The 21,670-nt window shown below is 38.7% G+C and overlaps 1 protein-coding gene across 1 annotated transcript; it reads left to right on the top strand.

Annotated features, from left to right (window-relative positions):
- The first annotated feature begins 1,316 nt into the window (after positions 1-1,316).
- LOC104087087 (glycerol-3-phosphate acyltransferase 1-like) lies at positions 1,317-4,259 on the top strand. Its single transcript, XM_009591484.4, has 3 exons — positions 1,317-2,301; positions 2,569-3,043; positions 3,570-4,259. Exons 1-3 carry the CDS (start codon positions 1,543-1,545, stop codon positions 3,953-3,955), a joined length of 1,620 nt encoding a protein of 539 aa, XP_009589779.1. The 5' UTR covers positions 1,317-1,542; the 3' UTR covers positions 3,956-4,259.
- Positions 4,260-21,670: the final 17,411 nt, after the last annotated feature.

Below are 21,670 nucleotides of genomic sequence, written 5' to 3'. Positions count from 1 at the left end.
TAATTTGATAACGTCCTTGATTAAATTTTGGGATTTGTCATCGTGATGGAGATTATGATAATGAGAGTGAAGTTTCTTATAATTTAATCTAAATTTGTTCTTGATCATAGGATTATTAATTTGGATATTGGTAATCCGATTAGATCAATATTTATGTCATCGTCTTTATGGGATAAAGATTAGTTGATCTCATTAACTAAATCACATCAATAGATGATGTATATAGAGATATGATCATTGAACCGATTTATTGGATAATTCCTAATGGTTAGAATTACCATAAACTATCAATAGGATATTCTCTTGAAGAATGTGATGTAAGAGTTTCCTTTGACTTGATATCATCATAGTAATTGACAAGTTATTTATTGTGCTTTGACATTAGACACCTATGGCCCTACGGCGATAGTTGAAAGGATATTGGGTACGATTACATACTTGTAGAATTAGTGATTGATCAAGATGGAATCTGTCAGCTCTTGGTAATGAGTTTAAGCTCCATCTTGTTATGAATTATAACCGACCAAATTAAGACCTTGGCCAGGGCGATTGAATGCAAGTAGAAAAGAGTTTCTTAGGTCGTTCAATGGTCGATTATTTTTTACATGAACACATAGTTGGTCGCCTATTAGGATTTGACAGTTGAACCATATCCTAGGGTGACCCACAGCTATAAGGACATAAGGGATTAATGCATTATTCTTCTACAGGTTCTTGAGAGTAAATTATATACTTATGCTATCCGGTCGTTGAGGAGTGTTGCTAGATGCCACCCTTGATTAGTATATTGACGTGATCAATTTACTACCGGTTTAGTATTGCACCTATGAGGTCGCACACTAACGAGTGTTCTGATCTTTGCTAAAGGATGAATTACTTTATTATTTGATAATTAAATTAAAGAATTTAATTTAGTCAAATAAATTTAGTTATTAGTACAAATAAAATATTGTTATATTCTTTGCTAGCACAGAGAATATAATTAATATTGTGAACAAATTAAATTTTTCTATTTGGAATAGAAAATTAAATTATATCTCTTGATTGAAATATATATATGTGTGATATATATATTTGGTACTTATAATTAATATTTATTTATATATGGAATATATATTAAATATTAATAAGGAGACTAATTCAAAGTCCACATAACACCATTTTAATTCTTCCTTGGAATTATTTTTCTAAAGTTCAACTTTGACATGTAAATAAATTTTACAACACGAAAAGATCTTCCTAGAATTATTATTGTCTTCGCTGCGTGTTATGAACACCTCCCACAATCCTTCAATTGAGTGAAATCTGGGTGAGAATATTCAATTCCTTGATTCTTTCGTCTCTTTTGGAAGAGTTGGCTAGCAGAATGCCAATTGTTGCCGCACCTAATTCTTGACTAATTTGGTGCCAAGAACTGCTGACTGGTATATATGCGTCAATTTCCCAATCATATAAATTCTTCCTATTTTCTTCATATCTTCCAATTTGCCCTTCTTTCTCTCCCTCCCTCTCTTTCTCTTCTCTTTCCATTATTCATCTTCAATGACATTGCCAGTGAAAAATATGGTTTTCCCAATGGTAGTGAAAAACATGGTTTTCCCAATGGTAGTACTGTACATACTTTTGGCAAACTCATGTTACATAGCTGCAATGAAGGTTAAAAACTCTGGTTTCTTTTTCAAAAACTCATCATCTTTTAGATCATCCCATCCAATTCCTTTGTACCCTAGTTTAAGGGAGTGTAATATACATGGAAGAAAATCAAAAACAGTTGCATGTGACATTCAGGGCACACTTCTTAGATCTGAATCTTTCTTTCCATATTTCATGTTAGTTGCTTTTGAAGGTGGTAGCATTTTCAGAGCCTTCTTCTTACTTCTATCAAGTCCCCTTTTATTGGTTCTTGATTATGAACTCAAGTTAAGAGTTATGATCTTTATTACATTCTGTGGGCTAAGATTAATGGATATGGACAGTGTTGGAAGAGCTGTTTTGCCTAAGTTTTTTCTTGAAAATTTAAATGTTCATGTTTACGAGGTATTAATATCAGCAGGGTCTAAAGTGGTTTTCACAAGTGTGCCTAGACTTATGGTGGAAGGTTTTCTTAAGGAGTATTTAAGTGTTGATTGTGTTAAAGGAACAGAGTTGCACACTGTTGGGAGCTATTTTACTGGATTAGTATCAAGTTCAGGGATACTTATAAAGCATAGAGCAATCAATGAATTCTTTGGGGAAAAGAAGCCAGATATTGGAATTGGAACTTCAAGTTTTCTTGATCGCCCTTTTATCTCCCTTTGCAGGGTATGCTCGTCACTATTGTCTATTTTCCGTCTACCTTACATTTCATTTATCAATAAATTCCTTCGTTGTAAACTTGTAATAGTTAAAATAGTTGTTTCTTTTGTAGGTAAAAACTTCTTGACTCTTTAATGTTCCAAATTATGTGAACTTTTTTCGGAGTACGAGAGTCAAACTGACTAGTTTAGATGTGAATTCAGACATAGCATTTTCAAAATTTTGGAAATAAATTTAGAAACTACATACTGAACTGCCATTTAATTTGAACAGCAAGCTTATGTGGTCAACAAAGAGGAAACAACCAGCTCAGTATTGCCAAGAGAGAAATACCCAAAGCCTGTAGTGTTTCATGATGGAAGGCTAGTTTTTCTTCCCACTCCTCTTGCAACATTAACCATGTTCATGTGGCTTCCAATTGGAATATTACTAGCAATCGTCAGAGTCTTCATTGGGATATACTTGCCTTACAATATAACCATTTTCTTGTGCACTTTAAGTGGTATGAAGCTCAGATTAAAGGGCACTGATCCTCTAACATCAGAAAATGGGAAAGGAGTTCTCTATGTTTGCACTCATAGGACCCTTTTAGACCCTCTTTTCCTTTGTACGTCCTTGGGAAAACCTTTGACTGCAGTGACTTACAGCTTAAGCAAAATGGCTGAGATTCTTGCTCCTATAAAAACTGTGAGATTGACAAGATCAAGAAACAAAGATGCTGAGGCCATGAAGAGATTTCTGAGTGAAGGTGATCTAAGATACTCCTCGCTGTCTATTTTATAGTATGATACCACTCTTTTTCTTTTTATTCTGATACCTTTAGACTTTCTGTTTTGTTTTTACTGACATACTATTATAATAGTCATAGAATGGTCATGGTATGTTTAAAACCAAAAGGCTGTCTTTCTTTCTTTCTTAATTTGTATTCACACACCGCAATATAAAATAAAACGGAGGGAATACTTTGTAGTAATAAATTTGAAGTGGGATTGTCCCATATCTAAAGGTTAAAATGAGTTTGATGACTTTATGGAGTAAAAGGTTTGGTACATTATGTTTTATTTAAATATAAACTTAAAAGACATCTGTATTCATTAAATAAGATGACTATTTCGAATAACTTTCTTTCATCTCTATAAATATACCTATGTTTTTCATGAGATGTAATAAAGTAAAGTGTCAACATACAGTAGCTGGATATGCAATGTGCTGTAGTTTTTTTCATGCCTCGAGACTTTCTTCTTATTTTGTGTGTTATTTGTATTATCTTACAGGTGACTTAGTGGTTTGCCCAGAAGGAACCACATGCAGGGAGCCATATCTTTTAAGGTTCAGCTCTTTGTTTGCAGAATTAGCTGATGAGATTGTACCTGTGGCTATGAACACAAATGTGAGCATGTTTTATGGGACTACTGCTAGTGGACTCAAATGTTTGGACCCTATTTTCTTTTTGATGAATCCAAGACCTTCTTACACTGTTGAGATTCTTGGAAAAGTGCCCAAAGAGTTGACTTGTGCTGGTGGAAAGTCTAGCCATGAGGTGGCTAATTATATACAGAGGCAACTGGCTGCTGCATTGGGATTTGAATGCACTAATCTTACAAGAAGGGACAAGTACTTGATGCTAGCTGGGAATGAAGGGGTAGTTGATGATCAATAGGTTGTTCAAGATCGAACCGTAATTGTAAAAACGGTTTATTGACTTATTGGTATCGGGTTATCGGGGTAATGATTGGTGAATTAATTAAAATTTTATAATTAACGGCTTAACGGTTGAGGGCGGATTATTCATTTTCCTTATATGATAAACCGTTAACCCGTTAAGAATTTTTATATTTATACTTTTACCCTTATTTATATAAAGTAGTACTCCCTCCGTTCCAATTTATGTGAACATGTTTGACCGGACACGGAGTTTAAGAAAAAATGAAGACTTTTAAAATTTGTGGTCCTAGACAAATCAAAAAGGGGCCAGAGTATTTGTGTGGTTATAAAAGTTTCTCGTTAAGGGTAGAATTATAAGTTTAAGCTAAATTATTTCCAAATTTAGAGAAAGGGTCATTCTTTTTAGAACGGACCAAAAAGGAAATAAATTCACATAAACTAGAACGGAGGGAGTAATATTTATTGGTCGGTCCAAGGTATATGGAACCCGTAATGATCTGGTAACATATATAGACCTTGATGTAGGATTGGATTCAAGTTAGTTGGGGCAGAGTAGTACTGCTAGTCAGCTACTTCCGTATATACAAGTATCTCGTTGCCCAAATACTACACCCACTCCAGCTTTGAATGAATTTGATTTTCAAAGACAAAGCAAAGTCAAGAAATTTTAGCTTTACTTAATTAGTTCAGCTTTGAAGAGCGCTTTTATTGTGGTTCAATTTCTATTTTCTAGTCTTACTCAGTCAATTCAGTTTTCAATATAAAGGGCCTCATTTACTTCATCTAGAATCATTGCCAAGTCAATGCAGATGTAATGCTTACTCTAAATTTTTTCTTAATTGCTAATATGATAAACCGTCCGATAATCCCTAATTCGATACCAATCTGTCCAATGTCTTATTGGTTGGCTAGCGAATTACTATATTTTTAAACCGATAATTGATAAGCCAAACCGTTAGTATAAATATCTGGCCAATCCGCCTGATAAGCACCCCTAATGATCAAGATTCAAGAATAAACCCTAATCAATACTACATGATGCAAAGGCGGAGCCAGGATTCAAAGTTTATGATTTTGGGATTCTAGTCATTTCAAGTTATTGGGTTCTAAATTAATAATTTATACATATTCAACGAATTTTTAAGCTAATATAAAGTTTGGACCAAAGCTACGAATCCGTAATTCTTACACTAGCTCCTACCCCGAATTAGGAAGTAATCTTTTATATTACCCTCATCTTCTATTTTCACCTTAGTAGCACAGAAATAAATATAAGTAGCATAGCTATAAATATGAATATGTTATAAAATATAACTAAAAGTAATAATATAGAACAAGGAAAAACAAGCTAAGAGATATAGAGAGAAAGAGAGGAGAGATTCTTATTTCTTCCATGTATTCAAGTGTATTTTTCAAGCATATACAATATCACGTCCCATCCTCTATTTATAGTATTACATAAAGGTATACCAAAGAATGCCGTAAACATGTTATTCAACATGTCATTAAGCATTTGAGATTATGGAGGAAGATCATGAGGGAGATAATAAAGTTACAATCATAATTCCATAAATATCAGAATAGTGGGAGTTATGGAGATAATGGAGAAGAGTAGTGAGTATTACTCCTATTACGGACATCCACCATAATTTAATATTTTATGCATTAACGGAATATATGTTATTACGCAATAGTGGTGTATCTTCTGGTGTCATAAAAGATATACTTATCTTGGACCAAGTTTATTTAGCTAAAACAACATTTAAATTAGATTGGGACATTGAGTGGAATTATAGAGACATCTCTCAATTTCCAAAACCAAAAGTAAATACAATAGGGACAACGATTGTTGTGGTCTAAAGCTGAAGGACTTCACAAGTATGACTTTTCCTATCCTATTTCCTTCATTTCAATGTAACTGTTGGTAAGCATTTTAACACATCAATTTAGGAAAATTATCTGTTCAAGCATTAATCGTAAAGCTTATTTGATCAAATTACCCTCTATATCCTTTCAAATTTCTTTGATTTCTTCTAAAACTCTTTAGGTTATTTATTGGAGCAACGATATTTTTGAAAGAAAAATAATAATAATATATATCTTCTTGATTTTCTAAAGCTACACATATTTTAGACGAAAATAATTTAACTAAACTCACCTATATTGAGCCCCAGAGTATTTATTTGTGTACCTTCTGATATCTGGAATAATATGTAATCAGAAACTTAAGAGTACTCAATACCGAGTCTGGTGGGCTATTGCAGTTTGATTTGAAAACTATCACCACAATAATCGAATACGTGTTTACTAATTCTTCCAGAAAAGGATCGCGACTAATTCATCTATTTTTCTTCTTCATAATTAATAAATGTTGTTTGAATTTGCAGATTGTTAGCATTAAATGATAAATGAATAAGTTGTCTGTTCACTAATGTAATCAATCAAAAAAAAGAAAAAAAAGAAAAAAAGAGAGAAGTAATGTAATCAAGGATCTGACAAAGTTTAAAAGGTTTTGAAAGGTATGAGTTCATTAATTATTCAAGCAAAGGTTAACCTGGATCAATCAGTTTTTGTCATTATAATATATCATCTTAATTTTGTTTTCGTTTATTCTTTATCACTCATAACTCATAAGTGAACCTTACTGAATTACACTGATGTCGAGTTGTCAACATAAATCGAGTCCTTAGTACTAATCCTCAGTGTATTTTTACAGTTGAGACAAATTTATTTCCTTTCCAAAGAAATTAGCACGCAGGTGACTAATAAGGAAAGGACGATATGAATCAGTCTTTTAATTGATTGAAACTAAATTCTGTAGGCTGAGAATGGTTGAGTGTATTGAAAAAATATTATAATTGTTTATCCGCAAAATGGTACAATTAAATTTATAACGTGATTTATAGACACGTGAATTAATTTGACCCAAAAATATAAATTAATTAAGAACTGAAATACATTGATTAAAATAAATTAAAAAAAAAATACAAGTCTGACTGTGGGCTCAGCTTCTCTTGTAGCAATAATAAGAGCAATATCAAGAATAAAAAGAGAGAAAGTAGTTTAATAGAATAAGAATAAATTTTGGCTTTTGTGTACAGATGATTTTTTCATATCTTACAATGGATACAAATTTTCCTATTTATAGCTTATTTCAGGGAGACAAGATCCCCAAATCAAGCTCTTCTTTAATAGGAAAACCCCCTTCTTGACGACTACATAACGGTTGAACATTAATAAAGAGTTTTTTTTGTAATGGCTGCTCATTGAATACTATCTTTTCCAATCGATCTTTTCCTTTCAAATCTTCGTTCCCGGTTCCAATACCTTCGAAACGTATTCAGCATCGGTCAAATATTGGTAACCGGTGCTAACTATTTATTGACTCATATCTTACCTAACTTTACGTCCATGTGTCAACTCGTTGAACATCCACCTATCGTTTATTAATGTTACCCCATACAATAGCTACTTCAGTTCATTAATCAATTGCATATCTGCCACGATCCATTTTCTGAACAAGCAGTGACCGGCATTCGATCGCTAAATTTGACCGAGCGAACCATCTGCGCTTATCAAAATCATTATAACTTCAATCTTTATATGCAACAAGGTAATACTTTAATCAAATATTTTTAATTAATTTGAATATCTAAAATAAACCCACTCCAAAACTTTATTCGTAGTAACTACTTAAATACTGTAAATTTATTATAAAAAACACATGAATCTTAGCCCACCAACTGTGTTTATGAAACCTTTACTGATAAACTGACGCACTCTCAGGACATGAGATTTTCTGTCCAGTTCTACAAGTAAACAAAGAAATAGCTAAATAATGACGACTCAAAGAAATACTCCACGAACAAAAGCGAAGCTCACCAATAGCACTGGAAGTGAGGGAAGTCCTAACCTGTAGCATGCTCGCCTGCAAAATCGGTTCCTACGTTGTACCGTAGACCAACTATAACGACCCGATCGGTCGTTTTGAGTTCTAGCGCATCGTTCGGCGGTTTAAGGCCTTGAGTAACTTTACTTCATATTTTATGACTTGTACGCGTAGTCAGAATTAAATTTTGGGAAGTTCAGAGTTGATGTGGATAGAAATTCAAAATTCGGAAGCTTTATGTTGGACGAATTGACTAAGGTTTAACTTTTGAGTAAACGACCCCGAAATCAGGATTTGAAGCTTCCAATAGGTTTGTATGATGATTTCGGACTTGGGCGTATGTTCGGGTAGAGTATCGGGTGGTCTGGGAGCATTTCGACGCTTATTATGGAAAGTTGATATTTTTAAAGTTTAAGAATTTGCTATGTTTGATTTGAAGTAGATTCTGGTTTTATCGATATCCGTTTGGGGTTTCCAGCCTTGGAAAAGATTCGTATCGTGATTTGCGACTTGTGTGTAAATTTAGTGTCATTCCGGAATGTTTAAGTATGAATTGGACGCGTTCGTCGAAGTTTGAATGTTTGAAAGTTAAAAGAAGGTTTCGATCCTCGATTCGTAGTTTTGATGTTGTTTGGCATGATTTGAGGCCTTCAGTAAGTTCGTGTTATGTTTTGGGACTTGTTGGCGTGATTGAACGGGGTCCCGAGGGCCTCGGGTGTGTTTCGAATTAAGTTCGGAATCATTTTGGACTTTGTTGAATTGTTGGTTTCTGGGCATCTGATTTCCTCTTCCGCGATCGCGAGGAGAGGGCCGCGATCCCGAAGGGTCAAGTTTGGCTGGTGAGCATTTGTTCTACGCATTTGCAAAATTAAGTTTGCGATCGCGAAGCTTGGAAGGGTTGTGCTATGCGAACGCGTCAGAGGAGACTTGTTCGAGAAGAAGGAACAAAAGGCCTGAGAATTTCCACGCGTTGTTTATCGAGATTGCGTGAGGCTATCCACGATCGCGTAGGTTTGGGTTACAGAACATCGCGTTCGCGATTGGTTGTCTGCGTTCGCGTAGGCCATTTTGGAGGGCAGTAAATTTTGTCCTTCACGATTGCGAAGAGGAAGCACGTGGGAGAACATGGATATAATTCAGGACTTGGCGCATTTCTCCCATTTTCACTTGGCTTGGCCCACTTTGGAGCTCTTGGAGGGGAGATTTTCTTCATTAATCATGAGGTAAGTGATTTCCTACTTATTGCCAGTTAAATACATGAGTTGTATATGGATTTAAACATGAAAAATTGGTGGAATTTGGTATTCTTGGATTTTGACCATGAAATTGGACATGTAATTAGCAATAAACTATATATTTGAATTCATGGTGTCATGCGTAATGTTCATCATCGAAAACTTTCGGAATCTGGGCACGTGGGCCCGAGGTTTGACTTTGTTGAGAATTATTATAAATTATTTGACTAGTTGAGAATTATTCGAAAACATTGTCGAGCGGAGTTGAGAATTATTATAAATTATTAAATTGTACGCATTGGGGTATATTTTGATTGATTTGCACATAGTTTGACTAGTTTCGGATCGATGGTCATTGGTTTGAGGTGTTAGAGAGGTGTTGGAGTCGGTTATGGTACTTTGGGCGAGGTAATTGTAACAATCCGGCAGGTCGTTTTGAGTATTATAACCCCGTTCCCCCATTTACTGCTTAATTTATGCTTTAGAGTTATTTTATGACTTACCGAGTTAGTTGGTTCGGGTCCGAAAGGATTTTGGAGTGAAATGAGACACTTAGTCTCTTAATTGAAAACTTAAGTTGAAAAAGTAGACCAGATATTAACTTATATTTAAACGACCTCGAAATTTAATTCTGATAATTCCAATAGCTCCGTATGGTAATTTTGGACTTAGGAGTGTGTCCGAAAATATTTTTGGAGGTCCGTAGTGGAATAAGGCTTGAAATGGCGAAAGTCAAATATTTGGAAAGTTTGACCGGGGGTTGACTTTTTGATATCTGGGTCGAAATCCGATTCTGAAAACTTTAATAGGTCTGTTATGTTATTTATGACTTGTGTGCAAAATTTGAGGTCAATCGGACTCGATTTGATAGGTTCCGGCGTCGTTTGTGGAAACTTGAAATTTCAACTAAGTTATTAGTTGTGTGAGTTTGTTATTTGCGAACGCGTGAAGAAGACCGCGTTCGCGTAGAGTAAGTGGAGCAGAAGTTGAGGTCACGCGTTTTGTGCTTCACGATCGTGTGGACGAGTCCTCCATCGCGTAGGCCTGTGAGGGTGAGCTTTGCGATCGCGTGGAAAAGTCCGCGATCGCGTAGGGTTAAATCTGGGCAGTGAAAATTTATGCTTCGCGATCGCGTGTGGTTGTCCGCGATCGCGTAGAGCAAATGACTGGGCAGAGAGTTTAAGTTCTGAAAATGAGACTTCCATTTTTACTGATTTGGAGCTCTGATAAAGGCGATTTTTGGGAGATTTTCAGAGAAAATAAAGGGGTAATGTTCTTAACTCAATATTGGCTAAATTACCTGAATCCATGGTTATTTTTAGCATTTAACGGGTGAATTAAGTTGGAAAATTTAGAAAACCCTCTTGGTTTAAGTTGAAGATTTGAGGGTCGAGTTGAGGTCGAATTTTGGTAAAAATTGGTATGGTTAGACTCGTGGTTGAATGAGATTTTGGATTTTGTAACTTCTGTCGGGTTCCGAGATGTGGGCCCCACGTGCGAATTTTGAGCTAAATGTCGGATTTTGTTGAAAAATTAGTATTTTCTTATGGAATTAATTCCAATATATTTTATTGACTGAATCAAATTATTTATGGCTAGATTTGAGGCATTTGGAGGCCAATTCACGAGGAAAAGACATTGCAGAATAAAGAATTACACGTCTTGAGGTAAGTAACAGTTTTAAATTTGGTCATGAGGGTATGAAATCTTAGATTATGTGTTATGTGATTGGTTTTGAGGTGACACACATGCTAGGTGATGGGCGTGTGGGTGTGCATTGTAGGAATTGTGACTTGGTCAAATTCCATGGGGCTGTGTTGTTGAATTATCTGTTGATATCCGTACATTCTCTACGTGCTAGAGAAAATTGAGCTGAGACTCGTATTAAAAATCATGCTTAGACATATACTATTATTATTGGTACCCACTGGGGTTATTTCTGTGGTTGAATTATATGTTCAAACTGTAATTTCACACTCAGTCATAGTTATTCATTTCATATTATTTCTCAGTCTCTGTTGCTATTTATTAAAACATCATATTATCATTTTTGGGCTGATTATCATGATTTCTGAGAGCCCGAGAGACTGGAGAAGTTGATGACTGAGTGAGGCCGATGGCCTAATTGTGAGAATATTTATGGATCGGGCTGCACTCTGCAGCATGTTTTTATTGATTTATGCCATGATTGGCTTGATATAGCGCTTGGGCTGAAGGAGCCCCTCCGGAGTCTGTACACACCCCCAGTGAGCGCAGGTATCTACTGAGTGCGAGTGCCAAGTGTGAGTGCCGAGTGATGAGTGAGTATGAGGAATGAGCGACTGTGAGGAAAGAGTGACTGTGGGGTTGGAGTGAATGGGAGGACTGAGTGATTGTTACTCTGAGAGGATGCATTGATTTCATTATCTGCTGCATTTCAGCTGTCATATATCATTATTTTTGGAAATTTTGAAAAAACATTATTTTCTGTTTCGGTTAAACTTGATATGAAATTTCAGTGAAATCTTAAATGTTGAACTTGAGAGCATGCCTACTCTTTTATATTGGAAAGTAATGTATTTGGACTTAGCTGAGGAGCTCGTCACTACTTTCAATTCTTTATTTATTATTGTTACTTACTGAGTTGGTTGTACTTATACTACACCCTGCACTTCTTGTGCAGATCCAGGTGATCCCGTATACAGTGGGTGTTGATTCTTTCACACAATCAATTTTCCGGAGATTCAGAGGTAGCAACCATGTTTCACAGACCTTGTCTCTCCTTCCCTATCCTTTTGCTTATTGTATTTGGTCTCAGATTATTATAGACCACGTTTTTCCAGACTTGTAATGTATAGATGCTCATGTACTTAGTGACATCAGATTTTGGGAGTGTGTGTATCGGTATTTGCGAGACTTGTGGATTGTGTTTAAATATTATATTTTTAAACTTAAAAAAAATTGTGGTTTAATGAGGTTGTCGGCTTGCCTAGTATCGAGATAGGCGCTATCACAACATGTTAGAATTTTGGATCGTGACAAGTTGGTATCAGAGCCTAGGTTACATAGGTCTCATGAGTCATGAGCAGGTTTAGTAGAGTCTTACGGATCGGTACAGAGACGTCTGTACTTATCTTCGAGAGGCTGCCTAACCCTTAGGGAAATTTCACTTTCTTGTATTCTTTCGTGCGAATTGTTGATTTCAAAAACTAAATTTCTGTTATTTTATTCTCTCAGAAATGGTGAGGACACGTACAACCGAATCGGACGGTCAGCCACCAGTGCCACCAGTTAGGGTTGCGAGAGGCCGGGGCCGTGGTAGGGGCCGGGGCCGAGGTAGAGGCCGAGATATAGCTCGTACAATAGTTGGAGCAGCACCTGTAGCACCACCAATTGTTCTAGCTCAGGAGCAGATTCCAGATATGGCTGAACCGACATGACCAGCTCAGGCACCAGTTGTGCCCATTGAGATTCCAGGCCTTCAGGAGACTTTGGCCCAGATATTGACAGTTTGCACTGGCCTTGCTCAGGTGGTTTCGGCTCAGGCCACACCTGCCACTTCTCAGGCCGGGGGAGGTACTCATACCTCTGTTGCCCGTACTCCAGATCAGGTGGTACATGGACTTCAGATACCAGGTGCACTACCATCCCAGCCGGCTGCAGTTGTTCAGGCCCCGATAGTCCCCGTTATGGCAAATGATGAGCAAAGGAGACTTGAGAGATTTGGGAGGCTTCGACCTCCATCATTTAGTGGTGCTGAGTCGGAGGATGCTCAGGGTTTTCTGGATAAGTTCCAGTGGATGCTTCAGACAGCAGGTATTTTGGAGACAGTAGGGTCTCGTTCACTACTTTTTAGTTTTCTGGAGTTGCCTTCAGATGGTGGGAGACTTATGAGAGGCGCATGCCGGTCGTTGTTATACCACTTACATGGTAGGAATTCTCCGTTCTCTTTTTGGAGAAGTTTGTGTTGCAGTCCCGCATAGAGGAGTTGCGCAGACAGTTTGAGCAGTTACGTCAGGATGGTATGTCTGTTACGCAGTACGAGATAAGATTTTATGACTTTGCTCGTCACGTAGTTTGGTTGGTTTCCACTGATAGGGAGAGGATTAGGAGGTTCATTTATGGCCTCACATATCAGCTACGGTTACTTATGACTCGGGAGGGAGGCTAAGAGGCCTCGTGGTCCAGGTGATTTTAGCGGTGTTCCTTCTGGGGGTCAGTTTTACCGCGGTAGGGGTCGTCCTTACAGACACGCTCAGACGGGTCATCCAGTTCACGGTGGTGCATCATCCAGCCAGGGTTCATATAGTTCTCACCAGGGTTAGTCATCTTTCAGTGCCCTGCCAGTCCAGAGTTTGTCCCGTGCTCCTTCAGTTTAGGGTTCATTTGCACCGAGTGCTTCTAGTAGTTATTCTGGTTCTCGGGACCCGATTCAGTCAACACCACCACCAGTACCGGGGAGCTGCTTTGAGTGTAGGGAATTTGGGCATATATAGAGATAATGTCCTCGTCGCTTGGAAGTCTAGTGTAGCAGAGAAGTCAGACTATGACTTCAGCACCAGTTACTTCACCACCCGCCCAGCCAGCTCGGTGTAGGGAACAGTCAGCTAGTGGTCACCCATATGGGGGAGGCCGATCAAGTGGCGGTCAGGCCCGATTCTATGCTTTTCCTGCCAGGACAGATGTTGTTGCTTCAGATGCAGTGATCACATATATTATTTCAGTGCGCCACAGGGAGGCTTCTATATTATTTGATCCTGGTTCCACTTATTCATATGTATTGTCATATTTTGCTCGTTATTTGGATATGCCCCGTGAGTCCTTAGTTTCACTTGTTCATGTATCTATGCCAGTGGGCGATATTATTACTGTGGACCGTGTGTATCGGTCGTGTGTGGTAATTATTGGGAAATGGGAGACTAGAGTTGATCTTTTATTACTCGGTATGGTTGATTTTGATGTAATTTTGGGTACGGATTGGTTGTCTCCATGTCATGCTATTCTGGATTGTCACGCAAAAACCGTGACGTTGATGATGCCGGGGTTGCCAAAGGTTGAATGGAGAGGTTCTCTAGATTTTGTTCCTAGTAGGGTAATTTCTTATTTGAAGGCCCAACGTATGGCGGGGAAGGGGTGTTTGTCATATTTGGCCTTTGTGAGAAATGTTGATGCAGATACCCCTACTATTGATTCAGTACCGGTAGTGCGAGACTTTTCGGATGTATTTCTTGTAGACTTGCCGGGTATGACACTCGAAAGAGATATTGATTTTGGTATTGACTTGATGCCGGATACTCCGTATCGTATAGCACTAGCTGAGTTAAAAGAATTGAAAGAGCAACTTCAGGAACTCCTTGATAAGGGTTTATTAGGCCTAGTGTGTCACCTTGGGGTGCACCAGTTGTGTTTGTGAAAAAGAAATATGGTACTATGCGGATGTGCATTGATTATAGACAACTGAACAAATTTACAATCAAGAACAAATATTCTTTATCGCGTATTGATGATTTATTTGACCAACTTCAGGGAGCGAGGGTATTCTCCAAAATTGACTTGAGATCGGGGTATCACCAGTTAAAAATTCGGGATTCGGATATTCCAAAGACGGCATTCAGGACTCGTTATGGCCATTATGAATTTCTTGTAATGTCTTTTGGGTTAACCAATGCCCCAACAACATTTATGCACTTAATGAATAGTGTATTCTAGCCGTATCTTGACTCATTTGTCGTGGTATTTATTGATGATATCCTGGTGTACTCACGTAACCAGGAGGAGCATGCAAAACACTTGGGTATTGTATTGCAGAGGCTGAGAGAGGAGAAACTTTATGCCAAATTCTCTAAGTGTGAGTTCTGGCTTAGCTCGGTGGCATTCTTGGGACACATAGTGTCCAGTGAAGGGATTAAGGTGGATCCGAAGAAAATAGAGGCAGTTCAGAGTTGGTCCAGGCCATCTTCAGTTACTGAGATTTGGAGTTTTCTCGGCTTGGCCGGTTACTATCGTCGCTTTGTGAAAGGTTTCTCGTTTAATGCATCGCCTATGACTAAATTGACCTAGAAAGGTGCTCCGTTCAGGTGGTCGAATTAATGTGAAGAGAGCTTTCAGAAGCTCAAGACAACTTTGACTACAACTCCAGTATTGGTGTTGCCTACAAGTTCAGGGTCTTATACTATGTATTGGACGCATCGCGTATTGGTCTCGGCGCAGTGCTTATGCAAGATGGTAGGGTGATTGCCTATGCCTCCAGACAATTAAAGGTACATGAGAAGAATTATCCGGTCCACGACCTTGATTTAACAACTATTGTTCATGCCTTAAACATTTGGCGGCATTACTTGTACGGTGTCCATTGTGCGGTTCATACCGATCACCGGAGTCTACAACATCTGTTTAAACAGAAGGATCTTAATTTGGGGCAGCGAAGGTGGTTAGAGTTGCTTAAGGATTATGATATCACCATTCTCTATCATCCCGGAAAGGCCAATGTGGTGGCCGATGCCTTGAGTCGTAAGGCGGAGAGTTTGGGCAGCTTAACATACTTACTGGTAACAGATAAGCTTTTAGCTTTAGATGTTCATGCCTTGGCCAACCAGTTTGTTAGATTGGATGTTTCTGAGCCGAATCGAGTTTTGGCTTGTGTGGTTTCTCGGTCTTCTTTATATGATCGCATCAGAGAGTGCCAGTATGATGATCCCCATCTTCTTGTCCTTAAGGACACGGTTCTGCACAGTGATGCCAATGAGGTCACTATTGTGGGTGACGGTGTATTACGGATGTAGGGCAGGCTATGTGTGCCTAATGTGGAGGCGAATGAAAAAGGATATAGTTGGGTTTGTAGCTCGGTGTTTAAATTGTCAACAGGTAAAGTAAGAGCATCAGAAACCGGGAGGATTACTTCAGAGACTTGAAATTCCGGAGTGGAAATGGGAGCGTTTCACCATGGACTTCGTAGTTGGGCTCCCACGGACTTTGAGGAAGTTTGATGTTGTTTGGGTGATTGTGGATCGATTGACCAAATCTGCGCATTTTATTCCAGTTGGTACTAATTATTCTTCCGAGCGGTTGGCTGAGATTTATATCCACAAGATTGTTCTCCTACACGGTGTGCCAGTGTCCATCATATCAGATCATGGCACGCAATTTACATCACAGTTTTGGAGAGCAGTGCATCGAGAATTGGGCACACAAGTTTAGTTGAGTACAACATTTCACCCTCAGATGGATGGACAGTCCGAGCGCACTATTCAAATATTGGAGGATATGCTACGCACTTATGTCATTGATTTTGGAGGTTCTTGGGATTAATTTCTGCCACTGGTAGAGTTTTCTTACAATAAAAACTATCAATCGAGCATTCAGATGGCTCCGTATGAAGCTTTATATGGGAGACAGTGTCGGTCTCCGGTTGGTTGGTTTGAACCGGGTGAGGCTAGGCTATTGGGTACTGATTTGGTTCAGGATGCTTTGGAGAAGGTTAAATTGATTCAGGAGCGGCTTCACACGATGCAGTCTAGACAGAAGAGTTATGCCGACCGGATGGTCTGTGATTTTGCTTACATGGTTGAGGAAAAGGTTCTGCTCAAGATTTCACCCATGAAGGGTGTGTTGAGGTTCGGGAAGAAGGGCAAGTTGAGCCCTCGGTATAGTGGGCCTTTTGAGATACTTAAGAAAAGTGGAGAGGTGGCTTATGAACTTGACTTGCCACCTAGTCTATCAGGTGTTCATCTAGTATTCCATGTATCCAAGCTCCGAAAGTATGTCAGGGATCCGTCTCATATTCTGGATTTCAGTACAGTGCAGCTGGACGGTAATTTGACTTATGATATAAAGCCGGTGGCTATTTTAGACCGGCAGGTTCTAAAGCTGAGGTCAAAGAACATAGCATCAGTGAAGATACAGTGGAGAGGCCAGCCAATCGGAGAAGCTACTTGGGAGATTGAGCAGGAGATGCGAGCAAATATCCACACCTATTTGAGACTCCAGGTATGATTCTAAACCCGTTCGAGGACGCACGTTTGTTTATGAGGGGAGAATGTAACGACCCGGCCGGTCGTTTTGAGTAATATAACCCCGTTACCCCATTTACTACTCAATTTATGCTTTACAGTTATTTTATGACTTACCGAGTTAGTTGGTTCAGGTCCAGAAAGATTTCAGAGTGAAATGAGACACTTAGTCTCTTAATTGAAAACTTAAGTTGGAAAAGTTGATCATATATTGATTTATGTGTAAACGACCTCGGAATTTAATTCTAATGATTCCAATAGCCCTGTATGGTGATCTTGGAGTTAGGAACATGTCCGGAAAAGTTTTTGGAGGTCCGTAGTGGAATTAGGCTTGAAATGGCGAAAGTCGAATTTTTGGGAAGCTTGACCGGGCGGGTTGACTTTTTGATATCGGGGTCAAAATCTATTTTTGAAAATTTTAATAGGTCTGTTGTGTCATTTATGACTTGTGTGCAAAGTTTGAGGTCAATCGGACTCGATTTGATAGGTTCCGACATCGTTTGTGGAAACTTGAAATTTCAAAGTTCATTAGGCTTGAATTGGGGGTATGATTCGTGGTTTTAGCGTTGTTTGTGGTAATTTGAGGGTTCAACTAAGTTCGTATGATGTTTTAGGACTTTTTGGTATATTTGGCTGGGGTCCAAAGTGGATCAGGCGTGTTTCGGATGGTATTCAGATTATTTTCCTTCATTTTGGATTTGGTGTATTGATATTTGTTTGTGGATTATAACTCTAGTTTTATGTATTGAAGCATTTTTAGATGATTTAACTGTTGCATCTATATTCACTTGTTCATGTTTCGAGAGGCATAACTTGTGATATATTTGTATTATATTGTTGGTTGAGTTCATTAATTCTTCTTAGTAATCAAAAGAGGCTAGTTGAATTATTAATTAAACCTAGTTAGGAGAATAATCGAAAGAGGTTTTCCTAAAGACCAATCCACTATGCATTCTTGTGTATCTTCACGTGCTTAAAACTGGTTCATCTTGTGAGATGAAGACATAATCGAGAGAGGAGTTTTTACTGAACGTTTGAACTAATAATTGAGTGAATTTGAGAGACTCACATAAACATTAGAAGTGAATTATCTAGAGTTAGATCCCAAATAATTATCTTGCACCTATCCTATCAACCCCTATTTTCTCCCACAGATAACTTTTTTTGCTTCTTCCTTGTTGTGATTGTCATTAGTCAATAACTTTAGATTCTTAGTTAATTTTAGTTAGACATCTTATAGATCTCAATTATTGATTCTCTTGGATAGAAATCAAGCTAGAAATTACGAAAATATTGTTTAACTCTAATCCCTGTGGATACGATATTATACTATACTATCTTTGACTAGCGAGCATAATTTAAGTGTGTGTTTCGATCTTGTCAACGGCCTATAGTGGGTTTTGGGTCGTGATGGCTTTGTATCGGAGCTCTAGGTACACTTGGGTCTCATGAGTCATGAGCAAGTTTAGTAGAGTCTGGCGGATCGGTACAGAGACATCTGTACTTATCTTTGAGAAGCTACATTGCTGTTTGGAGCACTTCCCTTCTTGATTCCTCATTGTACGATTGATTCCATTGAAGCTTATGCCTTAATTTCCTTCCTATTCAATCTTTTGCGACGTGGAGCATTTGGTATCAATTGGGCATCGAGGAGTTGTAGTGGTACTGCAGAAGTGGTGCAGGATGTTTCTCCCTGCGTATTCGAGCGAGTTATTATCGTCGTCTTGTGGAAGGATTTTTTGTCGTCTCAACCATGTATCAGTATTGCCTATGGTTTTGAGGCTATGCACAGATTGTTTTGATGTTCGTGCGTTGTTATCGTGTTGTGTTATTTTGGATGGTAGGTTTCTCATGTATGGCTCACGACAGTAAATGACTCACAATGAGGATTTCTCGGTTCATGATTTAGAGGTTCGACATTTAATTCCAGCGGAGGAAAGGCAATCGGACTATGGATGTTCGGGCTTTGGTTGATGGAGTAATGAGACTTGATATTTTCGAGCGTGGTGGAATTCTCATTTGTGATGTGTTGTTGTCGTCCTTGTTTGAATGCATTAAGGCTCGTCGGTGTTATGGTCTTCTTTGATTTTCCTTTGGGGTAGGGTGTTGTGAAATGGTGCCTAAGAAGCGGTTGTCAGAGATGGTAGTGTATGGCGGCTTCAGGGTCGAATCTATGTTTCTAATGTTGATGGCTCGAGAGAGATGATCTTTATAGAGTCTTAGAGTTGGTGCCAATTTACCCATTCGGGTGGTACAAAGATGATTATGATTTGAGGCAGCCTTTTGGAAACAAAGGAGGAGGAAGGACATGGTGTCTCGCGGTGGTTAAATTGCTATCAAGTCAAGTATGAACAATAGAGGCCGAGAAGTTACTTAAGGAGATGTGTTTATCGAAGTGGGAGTGGCATAGTAGCGTATGGATCCAATGGTAGGACAACCACATACTTTAAGGAAGTTTAGAGCGATTTGGGGATCATGGTGGACAATGACTAAGTCTATAAATTTTATTTAGGACGGTGGCTACTGTACTGAGGAAGATTAAATATGATAGAGAGGAGTTTGCTTGGAATGAAGAGCGGCGTAAAAGCTTGATTATCGTTATGGGATGCGACGTGACTTCGAGTTTGAAATATATTGTCGGACTTTCAGTTGATGTCAATGGGGAATGAACAGACTCTTACAGCTGGCGGACGAGTATGAGCTTAGGAGGTTTTACTGATTTTATGGTAGTTGTACCCAGTGCAGCATCGTTGGAAGATGTCGGTATGGAATTCCACAGGTGGGCTATCTCCTGTGAGCGGATTGGCGGTTGTGTGATTGTGGATGACGTTCCCATGAAGGGTTCTACTTTCTACACATCGGGAGGCATGTACTGGGATGTGAGCTTGGATCGCTTGAAGAAGATTGTACGACTATCAGGAGGTCGAATGTGCGATTGTGGCTGATAATTCAGAATGTTTTATGAGAAGTTTAACATGGGATTGCAAGAATTTTGTGGGTTAATAGTGCGAGATCATGGTAATTGAGAAGGAGGAGTTATTGTGGGTTACTGATTTATATGATTGTAGCTTAAAGCTAAGTGGGGAGCCCACGGTCTACGATTGGGTCATGTGGTTATTTGCTTATGCGGTTTCTGGTTATCTGTACATTGATGGACTATTTATGACCAAGAAAAGAAAACATCATGGGTAATTCGAGCAAAGAACTTGATGAATGTGTGCTATATTTTGCCTTATCGATTCATGTATAGGTTTTGGGAAGACTCAGAGTTTATGCTTCCTATGGATTTGATGTACAATTAAAAGAATTCATTCAGTTTCTTCTTTATAAGTGTTCATGTGCTAACAACGCACTAGAGTTTGGTTTTCTATTCGGGACCAAGTCAGAGTGGGTGACTCTCAACAATGGTTCTAATGGGTTCAAGAATGCAAGCGCAGTGTCTAAGGATTTTGGATTCATTATGTGGCTGAAGACCGGGATTTTGCAGTAGAGTGTGAAGAATACTTAGGGAATTTTCTATGTTACCATCGGGTCAGCAGGGCAGTATTGGAGAAATGGGAGAAACAACTTCGGATTCGTGGAGGGTCTTTCAGAATGGGTGTACTAGTTGGAGATGCTATTGTGCGCATGAGGGGGGTATGATATGGTTCATGGGTTTTGAGACGATGTGATCTCGTGATTTGGGTCATTCGGGATGAGTGTTGATTGACTTTCGTTATGTTTTTGAATGGAGATATTATTATTTCTAAGGCAAGTCAAGAGTAAATTGGAAGAAGTGGAGTCAGTTAGTAATGGTTTGAATTAGCATGGGGTTGGAAAATGGTCAGTTTCTTCGGTGTGTTAAGCTATACAGGTGATCAGTGGCTGTATGTGCGGGCTTGATAGCCACCGCAATTTGATCGATTGGAGGTATTTGATTATGATGACCTTGTTATGTGTAAATGGATCGCAGAATAGTTATGGCGGCTTAGACCACGACTTGAGTTCTATGTCTTTCGCAGTTATGAGAAGTTGGTTGTTTGTTGCAATTTGTCTTCTGAAATAAGTTAAGTGAAAGGTTTCTTGCCAATGAAGTGTTTATTTAACTAGTAGTTCAGGGGTTTTGATGCATTCTTGTACTCTCGCATAGAGGCATGATAGGTACACTGAGCGGCATGAGAATTGGAAGTTGAGGATCAAGGTTGCGGCTCGATGTTGATTAGGATGTCACGAGCTCGGATGAGCAGGGATGATTTTAGATGTTCAGAGTATGTCGACGCCATCTTAATGTGGACTGAGAATGGTGTCCTGTGTAAGAGGCATTGTGTATTGATTTGCAAATTCTTGATTTGCTTTACAGAATTAGTACGGTTGGTGGTATGGAGGTGCAGACTTTGCTACCTGGTACGGAAGGTCATGGGAGCTTATCCCACGGGAAAATTGTATAAGTATGACATGTTAGTCACTTGATTGTTAAAGATTGAATCCAAGTATGGAGATTCGGGTACTATCTCTAATGTGAGAGTTTATGCCTGAAAGATGCTCTATTCCTTTGGTCATGGACTGTGGGATTTTGTTCTAGATTGGACGGTCGCTCGTATGTGTCATGAATAGGGTCA

This window comes from Nicotiana tomentosiformis, chromosome 7, assembly GCF_000390325.3.
Source record: "Nicotiana tomentosiformis chromosome 7, ASM39032v3, whole genome shotgun sequence".
Classification (NCBI taxonomy): domain Eukaryota; kingdom Viridiplantae; phylum Streptophyta; class Magnoliopsida; order Solanales; family Solanaceae; genus Nicotiana; species Nicotiana tomentosiformis.
This window is presented reverse-complemented; position numbering and strand designations above follow the sequence as displayed.